We start from the raw sequence: 20,559 nt of genomic DNA on the forward strand, positions 1-20,559 counted from the left end.
AATGGGCTAAAGGCTAAGGAATTTTTCAAATGGCACAGATGGAAAAGATTTGACCCATCAAAAGAAATAATATTTTAATACATTTATTAATAGATTAATAATAAACAATTAAAATATTTTAGATTTTATTTCTTAGCTAAATATTTTAAATATTGTGCGAAGACAAGCAAGCGCTACTTACACTTTCAAAACACTTTATTTCCCCCAACATGGAGCACTTTTAAACAAATGTTATTGTAAGGGAAATAAGTAAACTATTATGAAAAGAGTTAAAAATTACCTTTTTAAATAAAAAGTTTTATTGAGATGGATTTTTGGTGATTGTATGGGTTTTGGCCAGATTGGGTAGTAATACAAGAGTTAAGGGAAATTAAGATCTGTTTAAAAAATATTTAAGACCCACAACACAATATTTAAGTAAATTTAAAACTTTTTAAATCTCAAAATCCAAATTTTAGGCCTCAAGACATTTTAAGACCCCACAGAAACCCTGTAAAAGCAGATATAGTAGACACCAAAATTAGCTTAAGAATAGTTCACATTTTAATTTGGCCAAAGAATAGGGACATTCAACAAAATGGACAAAGTAACAATTAAAGAAAAAAAGCTTCTATATGCAAAGGTGAAAGACTGAACGGCCAAATACAAATGCAACCCAATCAGATGCATTTACTGCAACCTTTAGAAGTGGTTTATTGTGGACAAGATCAAAATGTTGTAGAGACCCTTTTACACCTGTATTTAGCATTATGATAAAATGGATGGATCTTAATGGCATAATTTAACATGTGTAACTTACGCTAAACGATGCCAGCGCTTGCACACCCGTGACGTCCTGAGAAGATCTTGCAGTGAGAGACGAGAAAAGATTCCCAGCAGCAGCTCGTCGGGTAGACTGTCCCAACACAAGTTTGCTGAGATGAGAAGGATACAAATTAGGTCATTTAGACCATGTAGTTTATATGCCATTACAATTTAAGTTATGAAAGAATATTTAAAGTTTTTAAATTCATACAACTATGCCCAAAATTTGAGGGGAAAATCATATATTTTACACAAATTAATAAATAGGGCTCAGGTAATTTTTACTAATAGCTCAATTATTTTTTTCTGTCAGAGAGAATGCCTACACCAGTTTATTTTAGTCCAATATTTTTGGATATTGTGCTGCACAGAGAATTTGCACCAGAATTTGCCATTGCCAAAAGGTGAATGTTTATGCAAGAAAGAATTAATAAAATAACGATGAACATTTTCATATACTTTGCCAACATAAAAATCATCTAATAGAATTTTATTTTTAGCAATTCGGCACAAACTCACATTTTATTTAAGAATTAATGTTTGTTTAATCAGTCCAATTTGTGTCCTGAATTTTGAATCACTGTAATTAATGCAGAAAAATGATTTTTGAAATTAAAAACATTTTCGCCCATTGAGTGTATAAATAGTTATATAATCCACTGGCATATCATTTGTTAACATCTTGCCAAAAATATGTTGTAAGACTATGCTTAGTGTATAAGTATCTATAGTGTTAATGGTGTGGGGGCAAAACAGGCAATAAATTAAAGAATATCAAATTGTGTCCCTCTTAGTTTTATTTTTTAATTTTTATAATAAACATAATACATTTTCACCGCAGCATATGTTACATATTAAAACATATGACAGATGCAAAATGTACAGGTTAACGTACATAAATCATGATTTAACCTTATTACACCCATTTTTACAAATGTAGTTACATGACACAGGCACAATTTGAAAAAAAGCAACTATCAAACATGATGCAGAAGATTTATAGTTACATTTGTCACAAACCTGATGACTCTCTTCTTTTTCTGGGCCGTCTGGCGAGCACAAACAGGTTTTCCTCATTTTCTTTCCCTTTAGCAGTAGTCAGGGCCTTCTTGTGCGGCGGTGACCACTGCTGGATGAGCTCGTTCGGGGTGTTTTCGGTGTCCAGACCCGAGCTGCATGATGGCCGCTTTTTCCACTTAGTCCTCTGAGACCTGCACAGAGACCCCTCCAAATTCTCACTCAGCTCCTGAAACACCCTACAGAAACAAGGAAACGTTAAGAAACCCCAAATCCAGTTGTTAAAAGAATGTACCAGGGCAACAGCAGAAACCAAGCCATATGAAACAATGTCCAGCGCCTAAACCTAAGATAGACAACGTTATAAGTCAAGCAGACACCAAACTGTAAATAATTACCTGCGTAACATCTTGCTAAAACAACATGTAAAATTTAAGAACACACTGACGACTTTAAGTCTGATTTTGATTGTTTGTATGCTGTAAAATGCAAGACTCAGATCAATTCCTGTGATGCCCGCCATTTGCTGCGAGGGATCTCCAACGTTATACCAGAAATAGCGCCCCATACTAACTTGCGTTTCTTCAAAACTGATTAAATATAAACTAGCGAAAGTATTAAATATGTTTAAGTAACTTTTATTAACTAGGTTTGCTAATATAAACTCACGATTTGTGGAGCAAATGTATCCTCGCGCGTCCCAACAGGACATCAGGCGCGCGCCAACAGCACATTCGACTAGCTTAAATGTATATTTCAGAAAGCGTCTTACACAATGAACAACTAATCTAAACTCGCATTTTAATAAATGTGTTTATTACTATGCCCGATCTTTCTTCATAACAGAAATCAAAGTGTTACAGAAGTTATAAATTAACTTGCACCAAAGTGGAGGGAGAATCCAAAGTTAGTAACAACATTATGAAGTTACATAGGAAATCAACATTACAGGAAAACATGCGCAATGCAAAAACTATCTCATAGTTCAGATCTACTGAATATAAAACTGTATGTATTACCTTTCGTTTGACATCCTGACTTGTAATATTAATAAAAGTGTTGGGTGTTGCAAACTTTCAAATGAAGCAAGGCATCAGGCTGGCGGCGCATTTAAACCTGCCTCTAGACCGCCTGTCCTGCTGCGATACTATTGGTTGCAATGTGGGTTGCCGGAGGTGATGTATCTCTGACAGAATAAAAAGGGGATTTTCAAATTGTCGCCCTCTACTGTGGAGGACTGAACACCATTTCGACTCTACAGAAACATCGAAACGTGAGTTATGATGCAACGTCCAAGACTAAAATAGTTTCATCCTAAATATGCAGATTAGAATAAAAAAAATAATAGTCACATGATTCACATAGTCATATATTGGACGCAGGAATATACTAATATAAGTTACAGCTGTTTAAAAAAAAGTTATTTTTTCAAAGTGTTTTATAATTCAAAGTGCTTTATAAAAGTTTGTGGACCAAAACTTAAAAAAAGTTTAACCTTTGACGCTTCCTTGGGCATTTTCATGTTAAAAGTAGAAAAAGGATTGATATTTTTATGAACTTTAAGCGTTTTACAACATACAAAACATAAGACCACAAACATTATTTTAGATGCTTTTCAAAATGGATGCTCCTATATGCGAAACTACAATGTAAAAAGGTCGTAAAAGTCATACAAGTTAAAAAGCACATGTTATCTCACAGAATTATGTATAACCCATTCACACTACAATATTTATAATCATTAAATAATTCAAGACTAAAAAACCTGTGGCTCTGCTGGTTCACGTATTCTGCATAGATTTTAGTTTCACTGCACCATTCCTTCCAGCAGATAAAGCTGAAACTAAGCACATGCATGTATTTCCACATTTGAAAACAGTGTTTTTCCTAAAAGCTAAATACGCTATTTTTAAAAACCTTGAACATTTTGGTAATCTAGTTTCAGATGGTGATCTACATTTTTCAACAATTGAAGTGGACCAAAAACCTTTTTTAAAAATTGGCCTAAAACAAGAATGGGTGTTGTTTTAGGACAACTTTGACGAAATGTTTTGATCCACTTCAAATGTTGACTACTGAACACTTAAATCATAGGCAACATTCTTTGAAGATTTGTATAATAATCCTACTATAGAATTGTAATAGTCTTGTCTGTGCTAGATATTTATGAACTGATTTGAGCACTTTGGCATGTTTTGTTTGCTTTAATTATAATAACATTGTCATTTTCTGCCCTCAGATTCCACGGAGCCAACAGATGAAGATCTGTTGGCTTCAGCCATGGAGATAGAACTCACAGGGTGAGTGTTGTCTTTTTTTGTTGTTAAAAAAAAAAAAAAAAGATAAAATGCAAAACATTTATTCTAAATTCATATTGAAAAATATTGCTAAATTATGATGAAATTATGTATGTGTTACAGTACATCCACTGCCAACAACCCTGATCCACTCACCTCGTTTGGAGCAGAGGGCTGTTCTGAGGCAGGTGTCAAGTTCCTGAGGTAATTTTTACCACAACGTGCTTCAGATGGGTACATCTGCAAGTTCAAGTTTGGAAACTGCTAAACAGTAATGTAATTCTTTACAAAAATGCAGCTAGAAGACAATATTTAAAAATACATTATTTGTATATATTATCCAAATATAATACACACACACATATATACATATATGAGCAATTCAAGAGTTATGGATGTGACATTTGCATTAAAAACCCAAAACATAAATTCGCAATTTCGCATAGAAAGTATATGTTAACATTATATTGAAAGATCTGTTTATAGTTTCCAAAACAACCATAAAGTTATGGGAGCAGAAAAATATCTGTAAACAAGTTTTGTACTTTAAATGTGAAAAATAAACGTGCGTTATGGATGTGACGAAAAAAAAAACTGTGTTTTTACAGTAAACAACATACTTTGTAGACATTCTGTGAATTAAACTGCACAACCCAAAAGAAACAATGATAATCAAAAGGATTAGAGTTAGCTCTCTATAAAACAAAAATGATTGGTCTCATTTTATTTTATATTTTCACATTTGAGGAAAAAGTGTTGTTATGGATGTGACATCTCTTTGTTATGGATGTGACAGATGTGAACTTTGCCATTTGTGTGACTTTGGTAAATCAAAAATAATAGTTTGAAAACACTGACAGGTTGCATTCGAGTATTTCTAAAATACTTGCTTACACAAAAAACCTAGAAACGGTTTCCGTATTTTGTATAAACACACAGAAAATATTTTTTTAAATGTTTTGTTTAGGTTGTGCTACCTGAGCCCAGGAAGAACGCACTTCCAAAGGAGCAACAAGAATGGGGATCGGTCGTGCTCTCTTTCGTCAGAAGGGTGAACGGGCAGTGCTGCAGATAAGGTGGTATCCTCCTCAGCCACGTCTGCTGTATCATCAGCCTCCAGCATCTTTTGATGTGTTCTTCACCTGGCCGCTGGGTTTGTGGATGCCCTACAAGATGTGGTCCTACAGGCTGAACTGCAGTGTACCAAACTGCAAAAGTTCAGGTTTTTGACTGATATCTTGTGGGCTCTATAAGACAGTCTGGTGGGTGCTGAACCTTCACGGACGGTATTTTCTGGCAACAGAGTATCTGGAGTGTCAGCACTGTCATAAGAAGCTTGCTAGCAAGTTTCTAGCCATCCTTACCTACAGGTCAGTAATAAAACAATTGTTCATAAATGTATATGAACAAATCTTTTAAAAACAACACCTTACATTTATTGGGTCTTTTGTTTTTTTTCTTTTTGTTTTTTACAGGCACTTTTGTGATCTGCAGGTTGCAATGCTGATGTGGGATCGCTCCATCTGCAACAGTTCCTCCATGCTTTATCACAAGCTATACGAGTTGCATACGTAGGAGTGGATGAGAAGGTCTATGGAGTACCTTGGCATATGTGAGAAATACAAAGGCACCATCATCTTGCCCTGTATACCTCCACCACAGATGCATCCTGTACCCACTGCAAAGTGGCTTTTCTGTGTCCACGCAGAGGACATCGCTCCCGTTATGAGGAGCTCAAAGCCAGAGTCACCCCTGTCTTTGGGCCCATTTTAAAGATGGACTCCACAAAAAAAAAAAAGTAGCTTATTAAACCAAAAAAGTGTGTTATTTAGAAACACAAGTGCACACATATGTTTCATACTTGTTTTTTTTCATATTTATATATTGTTTTCCAACAAAAGGGGGCAAAGAAACTGGCAGGAGCTGCAGCTAGGACTGCAGCCTGGGTCACCAACATGGGCAATGAGCATGGACAGATCCTCATGTCTGTGCTCAACTCACATGAGGGTCAGGGACTGCTGACCATGACCTCAGACCTGGTAAAGAGGTACAAGACTGCTGTAGTCGCTTCCCCTCCCCCCCACAACTCTCTATGTGGACAGAGACTGCTGCTCTTCTTTGGGCTCCTCTGTAGTAGCTGCCATGTTCAACAGCTGGAAAGATCTTGTGGTTCGTCTGGATGTGTGGCACTTCATGCGTCGCTTCACTGCTGGTCTGCTCACTGACAGCCACCCGCTCTACAGCCTGTTCATGGCAAAGCTCTCAGCCTGCATTTTTGTGTGGGATCAGTGAGATGTGCCCTTACTGAGGGAGGCAAAGAGAAGGGAACTGGAGCAAAAACAGGGCATTACTGGACTCTCCGATGAGCTGTTGAATAACAGGCTAACCTCAACGGAGCTGGCACGGCACTGCCGCCGTCGCACACGTGGTGTGGAGGAGACTGAACAGCTTATTGGAGAGATGCTGGAGGCCTTCAAGGACACCAGGAAAACCATGGGCATCCCTTTGGTGCACCAGGAGAGGACGGTTGTCATCTGGAGCACCCAAAGTAAGCATGTTTCCTGCATCCAAGATCCTCCAGGAGTGCAGCTGTACACACAGACAGGAACCCTTATGAAGGGAGGGCTCACACTTCCTGTCTTTCGCTGTGCTTGTGGTTCCACTTTCCTGGAGTCCTTTCACAACCACCTTAACCTCTTCCTACCAGGTAAAATGACCAATATCTACCTCAAACTGGGATTTGGTGGGTTTTCTTTTCGGGTCATTATAAAATGTCTACAGATTTTTTAATATGCATTTGGCATATTATTATTTTATTTATTTTATATATTATTTTTTTCATTTATCATGTCATAAATGACATAAGGGTGACACAGTGATGCAGTAGGTAGTGCTGTTGCCTCACAGCAAGAAGGTCACTGGTTCGAGCCTTGGCTGTGTCAGTTGGCGTTTCTGTGTGGAGTCTGCATGTTAACTCCACACAGTTAACATGCATTAACTATATGGAGTTAAGCCATGCCATGTCAAGCCATGGAGGGGCCATGCTAATCTTCTCTGTATTGTTCCAATTTTAGTATATGTGCAGCCGAAGCTGGAGGGAGAGCTATATATACACCAGGGACTTCTGGGTATGTTTTTGAGCGGTGGTGAGCGACTAAATCATGAATTCAGCTTCCATAGATCAAGTCTGAGAGTTGATTGTGAGGGATTACCGTGGTAATTTTCAAACTGTAAAGCATATGCAAAATGATATGGTCTCGGCTTGAGTGATTGGGTGTCTCGGTGTGATGCAGGGACGTTTTCAGTGACCTGTCCTTCTCCCTCCCCCACAGGCATGCGCAGAACATTCCCCCCTCCTTGAAGACCAGAACAAAAGATGCCGAGAGCAAGAAACTCATCTTACTGAATGACCGAGTCTGGAGAAACGCTGAGAGACTTGAAGCCTAAAAGATCACAAAACACAGCAAAGCATAACTCGTAACAGCCTTTGGAAACATGAAGAACATTCCCCCCAGCTTTACGTGGAGTTTAGCACTCTGTTTTGACTAGTGTAGTAACTAAATCTCATGTTAAAAGATCAAACAGACCTGTAAAAAGTTTTTAAATGAACTGAGGTGGGTTACTGGTTCTACAGGTTATGTAGAATAATGACCAACAATGTGTAATAGGGCCCATCATTCACCGAATAAAAGTTAAAAGCGAAACAAGGAGGTAAAGGGACCCAGAGACAAGCCAACGTCAGGGTGAGCCAAGACATTCTGATAATGAAGCATTCAAGAGTCTCTGTATATCAGGCTTCGAAAAAACAACAACATTTCAAACCAATGCTGTTCTTTGAAACTTTTTTCTAATTTCTTTGAGGAATGAAGTTTGTTGTCTCAAAAATGTTCAGCATTGATAATAAATGTTTCTTGAGCTATAAATAAGCATATAAAGTTTATTTCTGAAAGATCTTGCAACACTTAAGACTGGAGTAATGATGCTGGATTTTTTTGCCATCACAGCAATCAGTAAATTACAATTAAAGAATAAATACAAATCTACAAAACATGTATACATTGATGATATAAAACATCAATGAATGATTGTGTTAAAATAAAGTTCATTCAAGTCAAGGTGAAATATTTTTTAATTAAAAACTTTAATGTATTATGAATTTCTGAAAAAAATTTCAAGAATATAAACACTAGGATAATACTCAAGACACTAGTTATGTTTTTTTCCAGGTTTACAAATCACAGAAATAAATGGCAGAGTAACAAAAATTTAGCAAGTAAACTTTATTCATTCATTCATTCATTCATTTACTTGTTGGCTTAGTCCCTTTATTAATCCAGGGTTGCCACAGCAGAATGAACCGCCAACTTATCCAGCAAGTTTTTACGCAGCGGATGCCCTTCCAGCCACAACCCATCTCTGGGAAAACTGTCATTATGAACTCTAATTACATTTCACTATATTGCGGTTTTTATTTTAATATAAAACTTTGAAATATAAAACAATCTTGGTGTATGTGTTCAAAGAAATACCAGACTCAAAACACTGATGGTATTAAATGAAACTCAAGCACACTCACATGTTGCTATCTGATGCACAGGCATCAAACTCAGTATCTGGAGGGCCGCAGCCAACCCAGCTCCAACACGCTTATCTGTTGAATTTAAAGGGATATTTCAACCAAAAATTACTTTCTTTTGTTGAAAACTAAATATATTTAAGAAAGCTGGAAACCTGTAACCATTGACTTCCACTGTATTTCTTTTTTTCAGTTATCTTCCAAATATATTTAGTGTTAAACAGAAAGCAAAGGTTTGGAATCAATAGGATATGAGCAAATACAGCACATTATAAATGGTAAATGCATGCTTGTGTAAACCATGCCTTAAACAAGCCTGAAGAACTAGGTTTAATTAGGGTTATATTAATGGCACATATATTTTCCTACTTGCATAACAATAGTCTACACCTTATGAAAATTTTTGATTTTAAAGCTAAGAATCATTTAGTTTGTTAAATAAACGATTTCCGTAATCTTGTTAAATAGTGTTCAACATCTCAAACTGCACACATTGAAAAAGTCAGTGCCGCTGCATCTTAGTTTTAAACTGAACTGAAGCTGCTTAAATCTTCATTTAAGACAACCGACTTGACGAATTGTTTCACAGCTTTGTCACCGCCGCACATTGGTTAGTTGATGATTTGTTTCACAGCTTTGTCACCCATTGGCTGGAGGATGAATGTTTCATGGGCTCCTATTGGCCGAGAACGGTCTCACAGGTGCTGTCGTGATTATATTACCATAAATGGAAAAACGGCTCATTGCACTAGCAGCATGGCCACTCACTGAAGGAGAGTTACCTTCAGTTTGGTATCAACACTTCAAGCAGTATATTTACATACCTGCCAACACGTTTTCCCGGGAGTCCATCCTACAGTTTTGTTATATCTCCCGTAAAACTCCTGTAATACCACCCTCACCTACTTTTTAATATATATTTACACAATGAAGAATGTGCATTAAATTATGTTACGTAAATATTAAAATTACAATTGTTTAGATAAAAAACAAGCCTTTCATTTCATTAGGAAATGAATAATATTCAGAGTTTGACCATCAAAATACTAAGTAAATAGTTTTTCTGTTTCTAAAATTTTTCCATACTCCATTTATATCACAATTTGCTGAAACTGATCTATTAACGTAAATCATGACGTAACCGTGATTTTTCCTCACCGGTTCCACTTTTCCAGTCTCCTCATTGGCCGGACAGGCAAGTTCCACAAAGCGTGTATCCCAACATGGTCACGTCATGTAGCCTGTAGTTGGCCCTTTGCGGGGGTTCCACTAAACGTGCACTCTGATTGGCTGATGGGCGGGACCTATAGCGAATTTTGGAGAAGATGGAAGGTAAAGAGATGCATGAGTGATCGTTCTCATTCAGTTCACGGTTATTTTTAAATGAGACGGTTTTATAATAGTTTCATAACTTCTTTAAAATAATACAATTTTCTTGCTGATGTGTGATGTTATTGTTGTGAGTTACATTGTCACAAGCTTGACAACTAATATATCATTGAAACTATTTGCAAAATTGCTTAATCCTTATAACCTCCATAATAACAAAAGCATCCAGAATATGCTATTATTCTATAATTCATTTATTCTTTTTCAGTGTTTGCAGTATTTCTGTTTTTTTCTATTCATATAGAATAAATATGCAATTGTTAATTGTACAAAGTGCAGTCATTTGCCATCAGAGGAATAAATGACCTTTTTACACTTCATTTATTTTAAAACCACTTCAGGCATGAATTACTGTTAGAAGTTCTGGGCATTATTGATTAAGACACTTGACGACAGCTATGTGAAGTACATCAGGTGTCAGAACACCAAAACGGGCAGCAAGATGGATGCCCTAAAACAGTACATGCCGCAGAAAGACCAGCAGAAGATTAGAGCTGAAGAGGAAAGAAAACCTTTTGCATCCCAGCTGCTGGTCCCGCACCCTTCACGTCTGGCCCCTCGTGCTCTGACTCAAAGCTCACATTTCAAGAAAACCACAGCAAAGTGCACTTTTAGATCTATTCCTGATAAAATTCTTTGCATGCTTAAACATAATTATGAGTGACATTTTCAATTTTGTGTCCTGAAGATGAAGCCATGGAGGTGGAGCCACAGGGTGAGTTTTGGCCACTTATTTATTTGTGTAATGAAAAAATGATCAAGGACAAGACATATTTTCACTCCATTCAAAAATGTGGATGTTATTAGGGATGATTAGGATTTTACCAATAGTGATCAGCCAATACGGAGTACCGAGCTTTATAAGGCTTTAAGCACATTTTTCCTCTAAGTATGATACTTAAGTAGAAATCTCTCCTTACAAAGTAGCCAAAATGTAAACTTCCGCTGGAACAAAACTTTCTTCCGTCTTTCATTATCATCCCTGACATGGCTGGTCAAATTGATTTACACAGCTGGCAAGAAAAAAAATGTAAGTCGTTGACACTGCCGCATTTGTGGGGCACAGAAGTCAAAGCAGTAACAGACACCAGTCAAATAAAGCTTCAACAAGATGATTCAGGAGACCTGGCTGTCCCTCCAGTGCCACATTGAATGTATCCAGGATGATCCAGGAGTACAGCTGTACAGAAAGACAGGACAGGTCACCAAGTAAAGGGTCTTTCTGCTTCTGTTCCACTGTGCACACGCCACACATAAAAATGTAGTTGCCCAACCTGCACTTGAACCACTTTTGACCAGGTTTATATTAAGATAACTCAAAACTAAACAGTGTGTTCTTTTGCACTGCTTGTAAATGTCATAGCGATGACTTCAGAATTAGTTTGTAGGTACACAAGGGCATTGCATTTCCAAGCGTACCAGTTGGAAAGGCTGGTCTAGTTAAACAAGGCACATGCTGTTTCAGGTGTTAGTAGGAAGACATATGCTACAGTGGCCAAGGTGAATACATGGGTTGTGCATGTACACATGTTCCTTAGCTGCATCTGTTGTTAGAACACCTGTTTGATACATTTTTACAGTTGAGTATATTGCTGTGGAGTATTTGCATTCTTAAACCAGTAAAACACTTGAGTACTTTGCTGCAGATGCAGATATTGCAGATGGGACTTTGGATGATGATCTGGAAGATGATGGGGGGGGGGGGGGGGGGGGTGGGGTGGGGGGGGGGGGGTTGAGGATTTGTGTTTGAGCCCACAAATGTGTTGCAGCGATAGGTAATGAAGTGGTGCCCAGCAGAAAGAGCTGGCAGAGACAGCTGCAGCACCTGGCTTGACTCTGGATTAAGGCTTAAAATAACTGAATAAAACGTTCCTTTCGGCAAAAGTATGGCCAACCAAACAGTAAAGAGTTTAGTCACAACTAGTTTTGGGTTGTCTACTTCTGTGCAAAGGCCTCTGGGAAGGCTGGCACAGTGAATGGTGGAAGTAAGGATTGACAAAACAGACAAGGAAAATAATTGATACATGAGGAGAACAAGTCTTCGAGGTGAACTAGGACAAAGGCAGACAACCATATGGTTACTACAATATTTTGCGAGTGGGACCAACGTTCAGCTGATTCCTGTAACAATTCTTTGCTATTGTTACAATGAAAACAATGAATCTTTTTCACGACTGTGTTCTTAGTGAAAGCAGTGGACCAGCTAAGCTGCTCTGAACTTCTCTCCAACCTGTGCAGTCAAAGCATCCAGAGTCCATCCAGCATGAGCACTCAACCTCAAAAAATGCAAGGATGCATCTGGACAGGAATCACAGCATGTTTAATACCAACTCCTCCATTGGGCTTGAGATCTGCAGCTTGGCTCCAGGGCAGACAAAGAACAGGCTGTGACCCAGAAACATGCCCATTCCCGAACAGTATCTTTGCTGAAAGTGTCAGCCCCTGGGAACATAAAACAGATCAATTAATTTAGCATTTTTCTTAAACTACTGCTGCATGTTGTTTGTTTTGTATATAGATAAGGGAAATTGTTATCAATATAAACAAAATAGACAGATACAAATAAATGAGAACATTGTTGCACAATTTCTAGAACTCCTGTTTAAAGGCTTGCTCACACTGAGCTGACATTTTCAATCTCAATGGTTGAAATATTAAAATCTCACTTGTATCTATAAATAAACGTGGCAGAATACACCACAATTCACCTAAAATTCCCAAAAGCTACCATTTAAAAACTGTATAAAACATTTATGGCATTGACAACTGTTACAAAAATAGAATATAGAGGAAAAATATGATATAACAACATGTTTTAAATGGTGCAGACATATAGACATTGTTAACAAGATCATAATTATTACACCCAGGATTAAATATTAGCAAATGTCAAGAAAATAAACTACAGCTTTTCACTTTCATGCTTCTGGAAATGGATCTTCCCTGTCTCAAATGAAGATCACTACTATTTATTGTCATTTTTACATCTATACCCGAGTTGTCATGCAATGTTTACCAGAGAGTTAACGTGCAAGCAACTTTGGGAAAGGTTTAACGTTGTCCAAAACAGCACCAGAACTGAGAGGATCACTTTTTAATTTAACAGGAATGGTTAGCGTGTGATTACCTTGAAACCGACAACGGAGATAATAACTTGCAGAGACAAGACAGATTATAGTTCAGCATTTACTTAGGAGTTATTGCAGTAAACAAACCAATTACACCACAGGTGGGTGGCATATATGAGCAATTCTATCAACCTGTCAACCTTGCCTTAAAAAAAAAAAAAAACAATAGTTTTTACTAAAATAATGAAACCATTTCTATATTTTTTGGTGCAATCATGTATTTTCAATACTTTACAAATACTCAAAATGTCCCTATCAGTGTTTTAAACAATTATATTTGATTTACCAAAGTCACATAAGCGGCAAATTCACATTGGTCACAGCCATAACGATGCTTTTTCCTCACAAATGCAAAAATGTAACCTAACAAAAATCAGCAATATTTGTTGTACAGAGAGCAGACCCTTATTTTTTTTTATATCATCGTTTCTTGTGGGTTGTGCGGTTTAATTCACAGAATTTCAAACAGGTGTGTTGTAAACTGCAAACTTGCATACTTATTTTTGTCACATCCATAACGCATGTTTAGTTAAAACGACGCATTTACAATCTAAAAAATGTTTGCAGATTGATATTCTTTACTGATTCTATAACTCTGTGGTTAGTAGTTTTGGAAAATATAAACAGATGTTTCTATATAATCAGGGTTCTTACACATTTTTTACTTCAAATTTCAGCACTTTTCAAGCATTTTCAATGTGCATTTTTATGCTTTTCCAGCACCTAACAACCACGGTAAATTCTGTCTATATATGCTGTGTGTACTTTTTCACATTTAAATTCATTCCGCTGTTTAAAAAAAAAAAAACACAATGTGACATTTTAATTTAAATTGTTGAATACTTTGGAACATTAATATTTTAGGATAGCTTACCCAAAAATGGTAAAAAAAAAAAAAAGATGTGCCATTATTTGTAACTTTAGGTGGTTTCTAAAACAAAATCTGTCAAGTGTTATTTTCATTCTCTCGTACCCAGACCTTTACATTTTCTCGGCTGTAGCACCCTGTCATTTGAAGGAAGGCATTGACTAAGGTGTTGACACCTGATATTGACCAATCCATTCGCGTTCAAGAGCAGTGGGCCAGAACTTTAAAGAGGGGCAGGCATTAGAGGGTTTGATTACTGCAGCAAGTTGACATGTCAACTACTTTAAACAATTTTGTATTAAACAGGACATTGTATTAAACACTGTATTAAACGTCAAGCTTTTTCCAGGATTTCCAGCACCCGTACGAACCCATTATAATTTTAACTTATACTTTCTATGTGAATTTGTGATTGAGACTTTACTGCAAATGTCACATCCATAACACTGGAATTGCTCATTTACATTTACGCAGACTTCAGACTGCATGATACTATTGGATTTTAACCCCGATTTTGAATCGCAATGCCTGAAATCACAGGCAAATTGGTGCTCGTGCACGTCAGTGACAATCACACAGTAGAGAATCTGAGAGAATCGCAGATGAGTCGCCGATGCCTGTGAGATATTTGGTGTGCTAAATATCTGGAGCTGTCGGATTCAAGTCATGCCGTGTGAAATTAGTTTTGAATGAAAATAACATCGGCGATCGCCTGCAGCCAATGAGAGAGCAGCATCCACGTGCGTATGTGTGTGTGTGTGTGTGTGTGTCTGCAGGCCAGCGGGAGGCTGGGGGAGAAGTTAAAAGCGCTCATTTTCGGATTATTTGGACTCAAGAAATGGACTAGTGATGGAGCACCCGTGTCTGTTTGACGTTTCATACAGAAAGTTATAAAAGAAAGTAGATGAGATTGCTTATTCCCTTTAAACCCAGGTGAGCAATTATTTACGTTTTCTACCTCAATAAAGGTTTCTTTCTCGTTATGTAGTTAACAAAATATACTACGTTTTTTTGGCTGTGGGACGTAGTTTGGACGAAGTTGTAGTCGATTCTTCCTATTGTTAACTCATAAAATGTGAAAGCCCCTGTCGCCGATCCATGCAGTGTAAAGTTAAATAAAGCAGCGACAAAACGCTAGCCCAGATAGTCATGCAGTGTAAAAACATCTGTGACACGACTAACGTTACTTTGAAAATCATTCAGTCTGAACTCGGCATAGTGTCTTCATGGTAGAATAGGCGACTTCAACGAGACCAACTAATCTGTAAACTCACAGCGCTTTTTATATGTAAAATAATAATACTCTTGTGATCCGCCTGCTGTTTTAATCGGGCGTTTGAAGCATATTTGAGCCTGTAAATGTTTTGAACGGTTTTGATTAGGGTAAGATTTCGGTGTCGCGTACTTTAACTACATTAACAACACACCTCGGGAAGACCATGCCATGACATTTATTATTGCTTTGATTGTGTGTTGGTGGATATTTTAGACACTTCTAATCCAGTTTTTGCTCTACTTTGTCGTGCAGCCTAATGGAGAAATCGCGAGCTATGGAAAACGATGCACATTTGTCTGGCAAGCGATGAAATAACCACACACAATGGAGGCAAGTACATTTAAATTGTGGATTATATTTACACATCAAATTTGTGTCTATATTTGTCACTTTGAGTGAATGGAAATGACGATCTCGCGGTGTCATGAACATTGCTGTTGCCTAAACAGCTTTTAGAAGTTCTAATATGATAAATACGATCCCTGTGAGCATTTACGACGTTTTTTAACTTGAAAGAAAGCCTTTATGTGTTGTTTTTATTTCTTTAAACCCGAGTTGAGCGTCAGCTGTGCTGTGAACAGCGAGGCGCTCTGGGGGGCGCGCTGCTGCCATCTACGCGCAGACGTGCGCACTGCATGTCTAGACTTGGTTTTTCCCTCACCGGATACTGTAAATCATCAATAATGACTGTAAATCAGTTATTAATAACTAATAATCAATAAAAATGAGGAACGCTTCACGAATTTGCGTGTCATCCTTGCGCAGGGGCCATGCTAATCTTCTCTGTATCGTTCCAATTTTAGTATATGTGCTGCCGAAGCAAGCACGAACCAAGAGCTGGAGGGAGAGCTATATATACCAGGGACTTCTGGGTATGTTTTTGGGAGGTGGTGAGTGACTAAACCACTTATTCAGCTCCCTTAGATCAAGTCTGACCCTATATCATGGTGACATAAACCTGCAAACTGATAAAACCTGAAAGATCTCAAATCCAGAGTTTGTGTGAGGGTTTACCGTGGTATTTTTCAAACTGTAAAGCATATGCAAAATTATCTGGTCTCGGCTTGAGTGATTGGGTGTCTCGGTGTGATGCAGGGACGTTTTCAGTGACGTGTCCTTCTCCCTCCCCCACAGGCATGCGCAGAACATTCCCCCCTCCTTGATGACCAGAACAAAAGACGCCGAGAGCAGGAAACTCGTCTTACTGAATGACCGAGGCTGGAGAAACGCTGAGAGACTTGAAGCCTAAAAGATCACAAAACACAGCAAAGCACAACTCGTAACAGCCTTTGGAAACATGAAGAACATTCCCCCCAGCTTTACGTGGAGTTTAGCACTCTGTTTTGACTAGTGTAGTAACTAAATCTCATGTTAAAAGATCAAACAGACCTGTAAAAACTTTTTAAATGAACTGAGGATGGTTACTGGTTCTACAGGTTATGTAGAATAATAATCAACAATGTGTAATAGGGCCCATCATTCACCAATTAAAAGGTAAAAGCGAAACAAGGAGCTAAAGGGACCCAGAGACAAGCCAACGTCAGGGTGAGCCAAGACATCCTGATAATGAAGCATTCAAGAGTCTCTGTATATCAGGCTTCAAAAAAACAACAACATTTCAAACCAATGCTGTTCTTTGAAACTTCATTCCTCAAAGAGATCAGAAAAAAAGTTTGTTGTCTCAAAAATGTTCAGCATTGATAATAAATGTTTTTTGAGCTATAAATAAACATATAAAGTTGATTTCTGAAAGATCCTCCAACACTAAAGACTGAAGTAATAATGCTGAATTGTTTGCCATCACAAATCAGTAAATTACAATTTAAAATCTACAAAACATGTATACATTATGTTGATATAAAATGTCAATGAATGATTGTGTTAAAATAAAGTTAATTAAAGTTAAGGTGTAATATTTTTTCTAAAAAAAAACAACTTAAATGTATTATGAGTTTATGAAAAAATAATCAAGAATATTAAACACTTGGATAATACACAATACATTCTGTTGCCGCCATCTAGTGGCTGAGTTATGTTTTTCCAGGTTTATTAATCACAGAAATAAATGGCAGATAAGGCAGGCGTTGCTGATTTGCAACAATTTAAAATTAACTACCTTATTACTCCAGATACATATTTTATGAGTTTTTTTACTCAAAAGTACCACTGCAGGACTTGGTTGTAAAATTAGCTACAAACAGTTTCCCAACTTGCTCACCAGGGCCCGGTTTTTCAAAAGTAATCCACTAGGATTTTGGATCAGGGATTGGATCAAATCTTGAAAATGTTTTTTTCAAAAGAAAAAACGGATTACCTAATCGGATAAGATCACGTAATCTAATCTTGGTTTTGATCTGGATCAAACCTTTACTTTGGGTTTTTCAGACCTTTTTTGTAGGATTTGGATCAATTTGATCCAAAAAACCTGGATTAAACTGATCCCATCAGAAGGGTGGATTTAGTGTGGATTTTATGCCCAAAATGTAATGAAAACTTTAAAAATGTATTAAATAATACTATTTTTGGATCATGCAGTATCTTACGAGGTATACTATTTATTCATAAGGTTTTAATTTTATTTGTTCATCTGTCAGGCTATAGTGATTTTTGGCTTTAACATATTTAGGCTTTCAGTATAGGCCTACGGCAAACAGCTGTCAAAATTGACCAGAAACAAAACATTTTATTCTGTCACTAATTGATATATATTCATCACAATGGAAAATAATTTTGTTTTTAGAATATTTATTAGTGATGCATGCAATGATTACAGAATAACCAAGAAAATGCAAAGTATGGCAATCACTGATTTTTGAAATCACCTTCAACAATTGCAAAAAGAGACAAAGGGCAGAAGCACAGCTTCATCTGGCCGAGGAACAACTGACTCTGACCAAACTGCAGCAAACCAAGGCCAGATTTGAGATTCACCTCCTAAAGGCTTTGCTCAGACAAGCTACTCTCTCCATATCAGATAAGGAAGTCTGAAATTATTGTGGAGTTTTTGACATTAACATTTTTTTTTTTTATTTACATCAGTGTTTGTGTTGTAGGTCTCACATAAACGGACTGCTGGAACAGGATGGGGTGGGATTTTTATAGTTTTTTTTTTAAATGTGTGTTTTCATTTCTAATAAAAATAAAGTTATATTTACCCCACACTGGCTATTCTACTTGTTGCTCTTTACATAGGCCTATCTATCCATCTACATTGTGATTGAGCACTGGTAATCCAGATTTAGTGATCCTGAAAAGTTCCTATCCGGATCAGATTGATCCAATCCAATGTTGCTTTGAAAAACTGGCTCAAAAAGTAAGCTGGATTACGTGATCACGGATCGCAAAAACAGGATTACTAAATAAGGATCACTTTTATCCGGATTAAACCTTGTGAAAAACCGGGCCCAGATGACACGCACACAAAAAAAAGGTTCTTGGAGTACCACATGACAAAGTGAGATGGAAACATGACCTACTCAATGAGGATTTGAAATATTGGATTTGGATCCCATATTGTTTATGCTGTCGTTCTGCCACTGAAAAGCAATTTGTTACATTGTTTGAAAAGTTGTATATAAAAAGTTATTGTTCATATCATATACAGTCGTCAGTGTCTAATTACCACAGTGAGCCAATGTTGCAAAACTGCAACATCCCAGAACGCCTTGCATGTGAGGGTCAATCTAAAAAAAAAAAATTAAAAATCAGGATTCTATTGTACAACCCCATATGATAATTTTCCCCAAATATCAGATTTTTCCTGTTTCTAAAAATTAATTTGAGCCTGAGAGGGTTAACAAATATTTAGAAAGTAAAATTTATCATTGTGAACTCTAATTACATTTCACTATATTGCTGTTTTTATTTTAATATAGAACTCTCTTTGTGTGTGTGTGTGTGTGTGTGTGTGTGTGTGTGTGTGTGTGTGTGTGTGTGTGTGTTCAAAGAAATAGCAGACTCAAAACACTGATGGTATTAAATGAAACTCAAGCACACTCACATGTTGCCATCTGATGCACAGGCATCAAACTCAGTATCTGGAGGGCCGCAGCCAATCCAGCTCCAACACGCTTATCTGTAGAATTTAAAGGGATATTTCAACCAAAAATTACTTTCTTTTGTTGAACACTAAAGATGTTTAAAAGAAAGCTGGAAACCTGTAACCATTGACTTCCACAGTATTTGTTTCTCAGTCAATGGGTTTAAGGTTTCTTCCAAATATTCTGTTGAATTGACGCTGCTGTGTTCAACAGAAAGAAACTTTTAAAGGTTTGAAATCAATAGGAGATGAGTAAATACAATACATTTTAAATGGTAAATATTTTTGTGTGAACCCTTAAACAAGCCTGAAGAACTAGGTTTAATTAGGGTTATAATAATGGCACATATATTTTCCTACTGGCACAACAATAGTCTACACCTTTTGAAAATTGTTGATTTACTTAAAACTAAGTATCATTTAGTTTGTTACATAAATGATCTCCGTAATCTTGTTAAACGGTGTTCAACATCTCAAACTGCACACATTGAAAAAGTCAGTGCCGTGTTTAAGTGTTGTATTGGGCATACCTGCGGTTCCTCTTGTTTACAGCCGACAATTTGACGCTGCATCTTAGTTTTAAACTGAACTGAAGCTGCTTAAATAATTCTTCATTTAAGACAACGACTTGACGAATTGTTTCACTGCTTTGTCGTCCATTGGCTGGTTGATGATTTGTTTCACTGCTTTATCACCGCCGCCCATTGGCTGGTCGATGAATTGTTTCATTGGCTCCTATTGGCCGAGAACGGTCTCACAGGTGCTGTCCAGTCTATGGTGCTGTCGTGATTATATTACATAGATATATATATACACACTAGATATCGCATACTGACCCTGAGCATGCGTCAATAACGCCGCCATATTTATACAGTGCTGTGTACCAGTGTCCGCACTAGTAGTCAAGACAGTATTACGTGAAGATAATAACCAATAAACCAATAAAACAAGCACAAAGGCAGAACATTTCATAGGTAAGATTTAGTTTTTAACGTTTTTGTGTGTTATGAACTTTTGTGCTAAACGGGTAACGTTAACGATGATAATACAGTCTCTTACTGCATTCACCATAAGGTAAAGCAGCAGCACCTCGCACTAAACACTCGGCTTATGCTAGTTTTGTTGAATAAAATGAGCAAACAATGTAAATGAAATATGACAACGA

The 20,559-nt window shown here is 37.1% G+C and overlaps 3 protein-coding genes, 1 long non-coding RNA gene, 1 other non-coding gene and 1 pseudogene across 7 annotated transcripts in view; 2 read left to right on the forward strand and 4 right to left on the reverse strand.

The window, feature by feature from the left end:
• The window catches only part of skp2 (S-phase kinase-associated protein 2, E3 ubiquitin protein ligase), a 10,867-nt gene extending 7,862 nt beyond the window's left edge, over positions 1-3,005 (reverse strand). Inside the window, exons 1-3 of one of the 2 annotated variants that reach the window (NM_001082837.2) lie at positions 2,841-3,005; positions 1,825-2,060; positions 800-914 (exon numbers count right to left, since the gene is read on the reverse strand). In NM_001082837.2, the coding sequence (NP_001076306.1) occupies positions 800-914; positions 1,825-2,060; positions 2,841-2,854 (365 nt within the window). In that variant the 5' untranslated portion in view covers positions 2,855-3,005. Of the gene's footprint in view, positions 1-799; positions 915-1,824; positions 2,061-2,490 lie in introns of both variants that reach the window. The other variant, XM_087300085.1, reaches the window with a different exon arrangement.
• LOC147838831 (odorant receptor 131-2-like) overlaps positions 1-20,559 on the reverse strand; it is a 1,093,102-nt gene that overhangs the window by 793,994 nt on the left and 278,549 nt on the right. The window lies entirely within an intron of this gene.
• Positions 3,046-8,084, forward strand: LOC147831908 (uncharacterized). The gene is made up of 8 exons (XM_087301294.1): positions 3,046-3,094; positions 4,061-4,121; positions 4,242-4,322; positions 5,086-5,488; positions 5,594-5,916; positions 6,020-6,825; positions 7,193-7,246; positions 7,451-8,084. The coding sequence occupies exons 6-8, from the start codon at positions 6,579-6,581 to the stop codon at positions 7,477-7,479; spliced, it is 330 nt and encodes a 109-aa protein (XP_087157420.1). The 5' UTR covers positions 3,046-3,094; positions 4,061-4,121; positions 4,242-4,322; positions 5,086-5,488; positions 5,594-5,916; positions 6,020-6,578; the 3' UTR covers positions 7,480-8,084.
• Positions 7,115-7,215, reverse strand: LOC137488875 (U6 spliceosomal RNA; annotated as a pseudogene).
• On the forward strand, positions 14,907-18,952 carry LOC137488810 (uncharacterized). Its single transcript, XR_015520309.1, has 5 exons — positions 14,907-15,012; positions 15,608-15,685; positions 16,490-17,399; positions 17,485-17,577; positions 18,764-18,952. It is a non-coding gene; the product is annotated as an uncharacterized LOC137488810 (long non-coding RNA).
• Positions 16,076-16,182, reverse strand: LOC137488874 (U6 spliceosomal RNA). The gene has a single exon (XR_015520940.1). It is a non-coding gene; the product is annotated as a U6 spliceosomal RNA (small nuclear RNA).

The sequence above is a fragment of the Danio rerio genome, chromosome 21 (genome assembly GCF_052040795.2).
Source record: "Danio rerio strain M-AB ecotype USA chromosome 21, GRCz13ab, whole genome shotgun sequence".
Classification (NCBI taxonomy): Eukaryota; Metazoa; Chordata; class Actinopteri; order Cypriniformes; family Danionidae; genus Danio; species Danio rerio.

Bases quoted from the DNA above. Each gene is read 5' to 3' on its own strand.
- LOC147831908 (XM_087301294.1), top strand. From the start codon at position 6,579: ATGCTGGAGGCCTTCAAGGACACCAGGAAAACCATGGGCATCCCTTTG. The intron at 6,826-7,192 runs GTAAAATGACCA...TTCCAATTTTAG, and splicing joins CCTTAACCTCTTCCTACCAG to TATATGTGCAGCCGAAGCTG. The intron at 7,247-7,450 runs GTATGTTTTTGA...CCTCCCCCACAG, and splicing joins TATACACCAGGGACTTCTGG to GCATGCGCAGAACATTCCCC.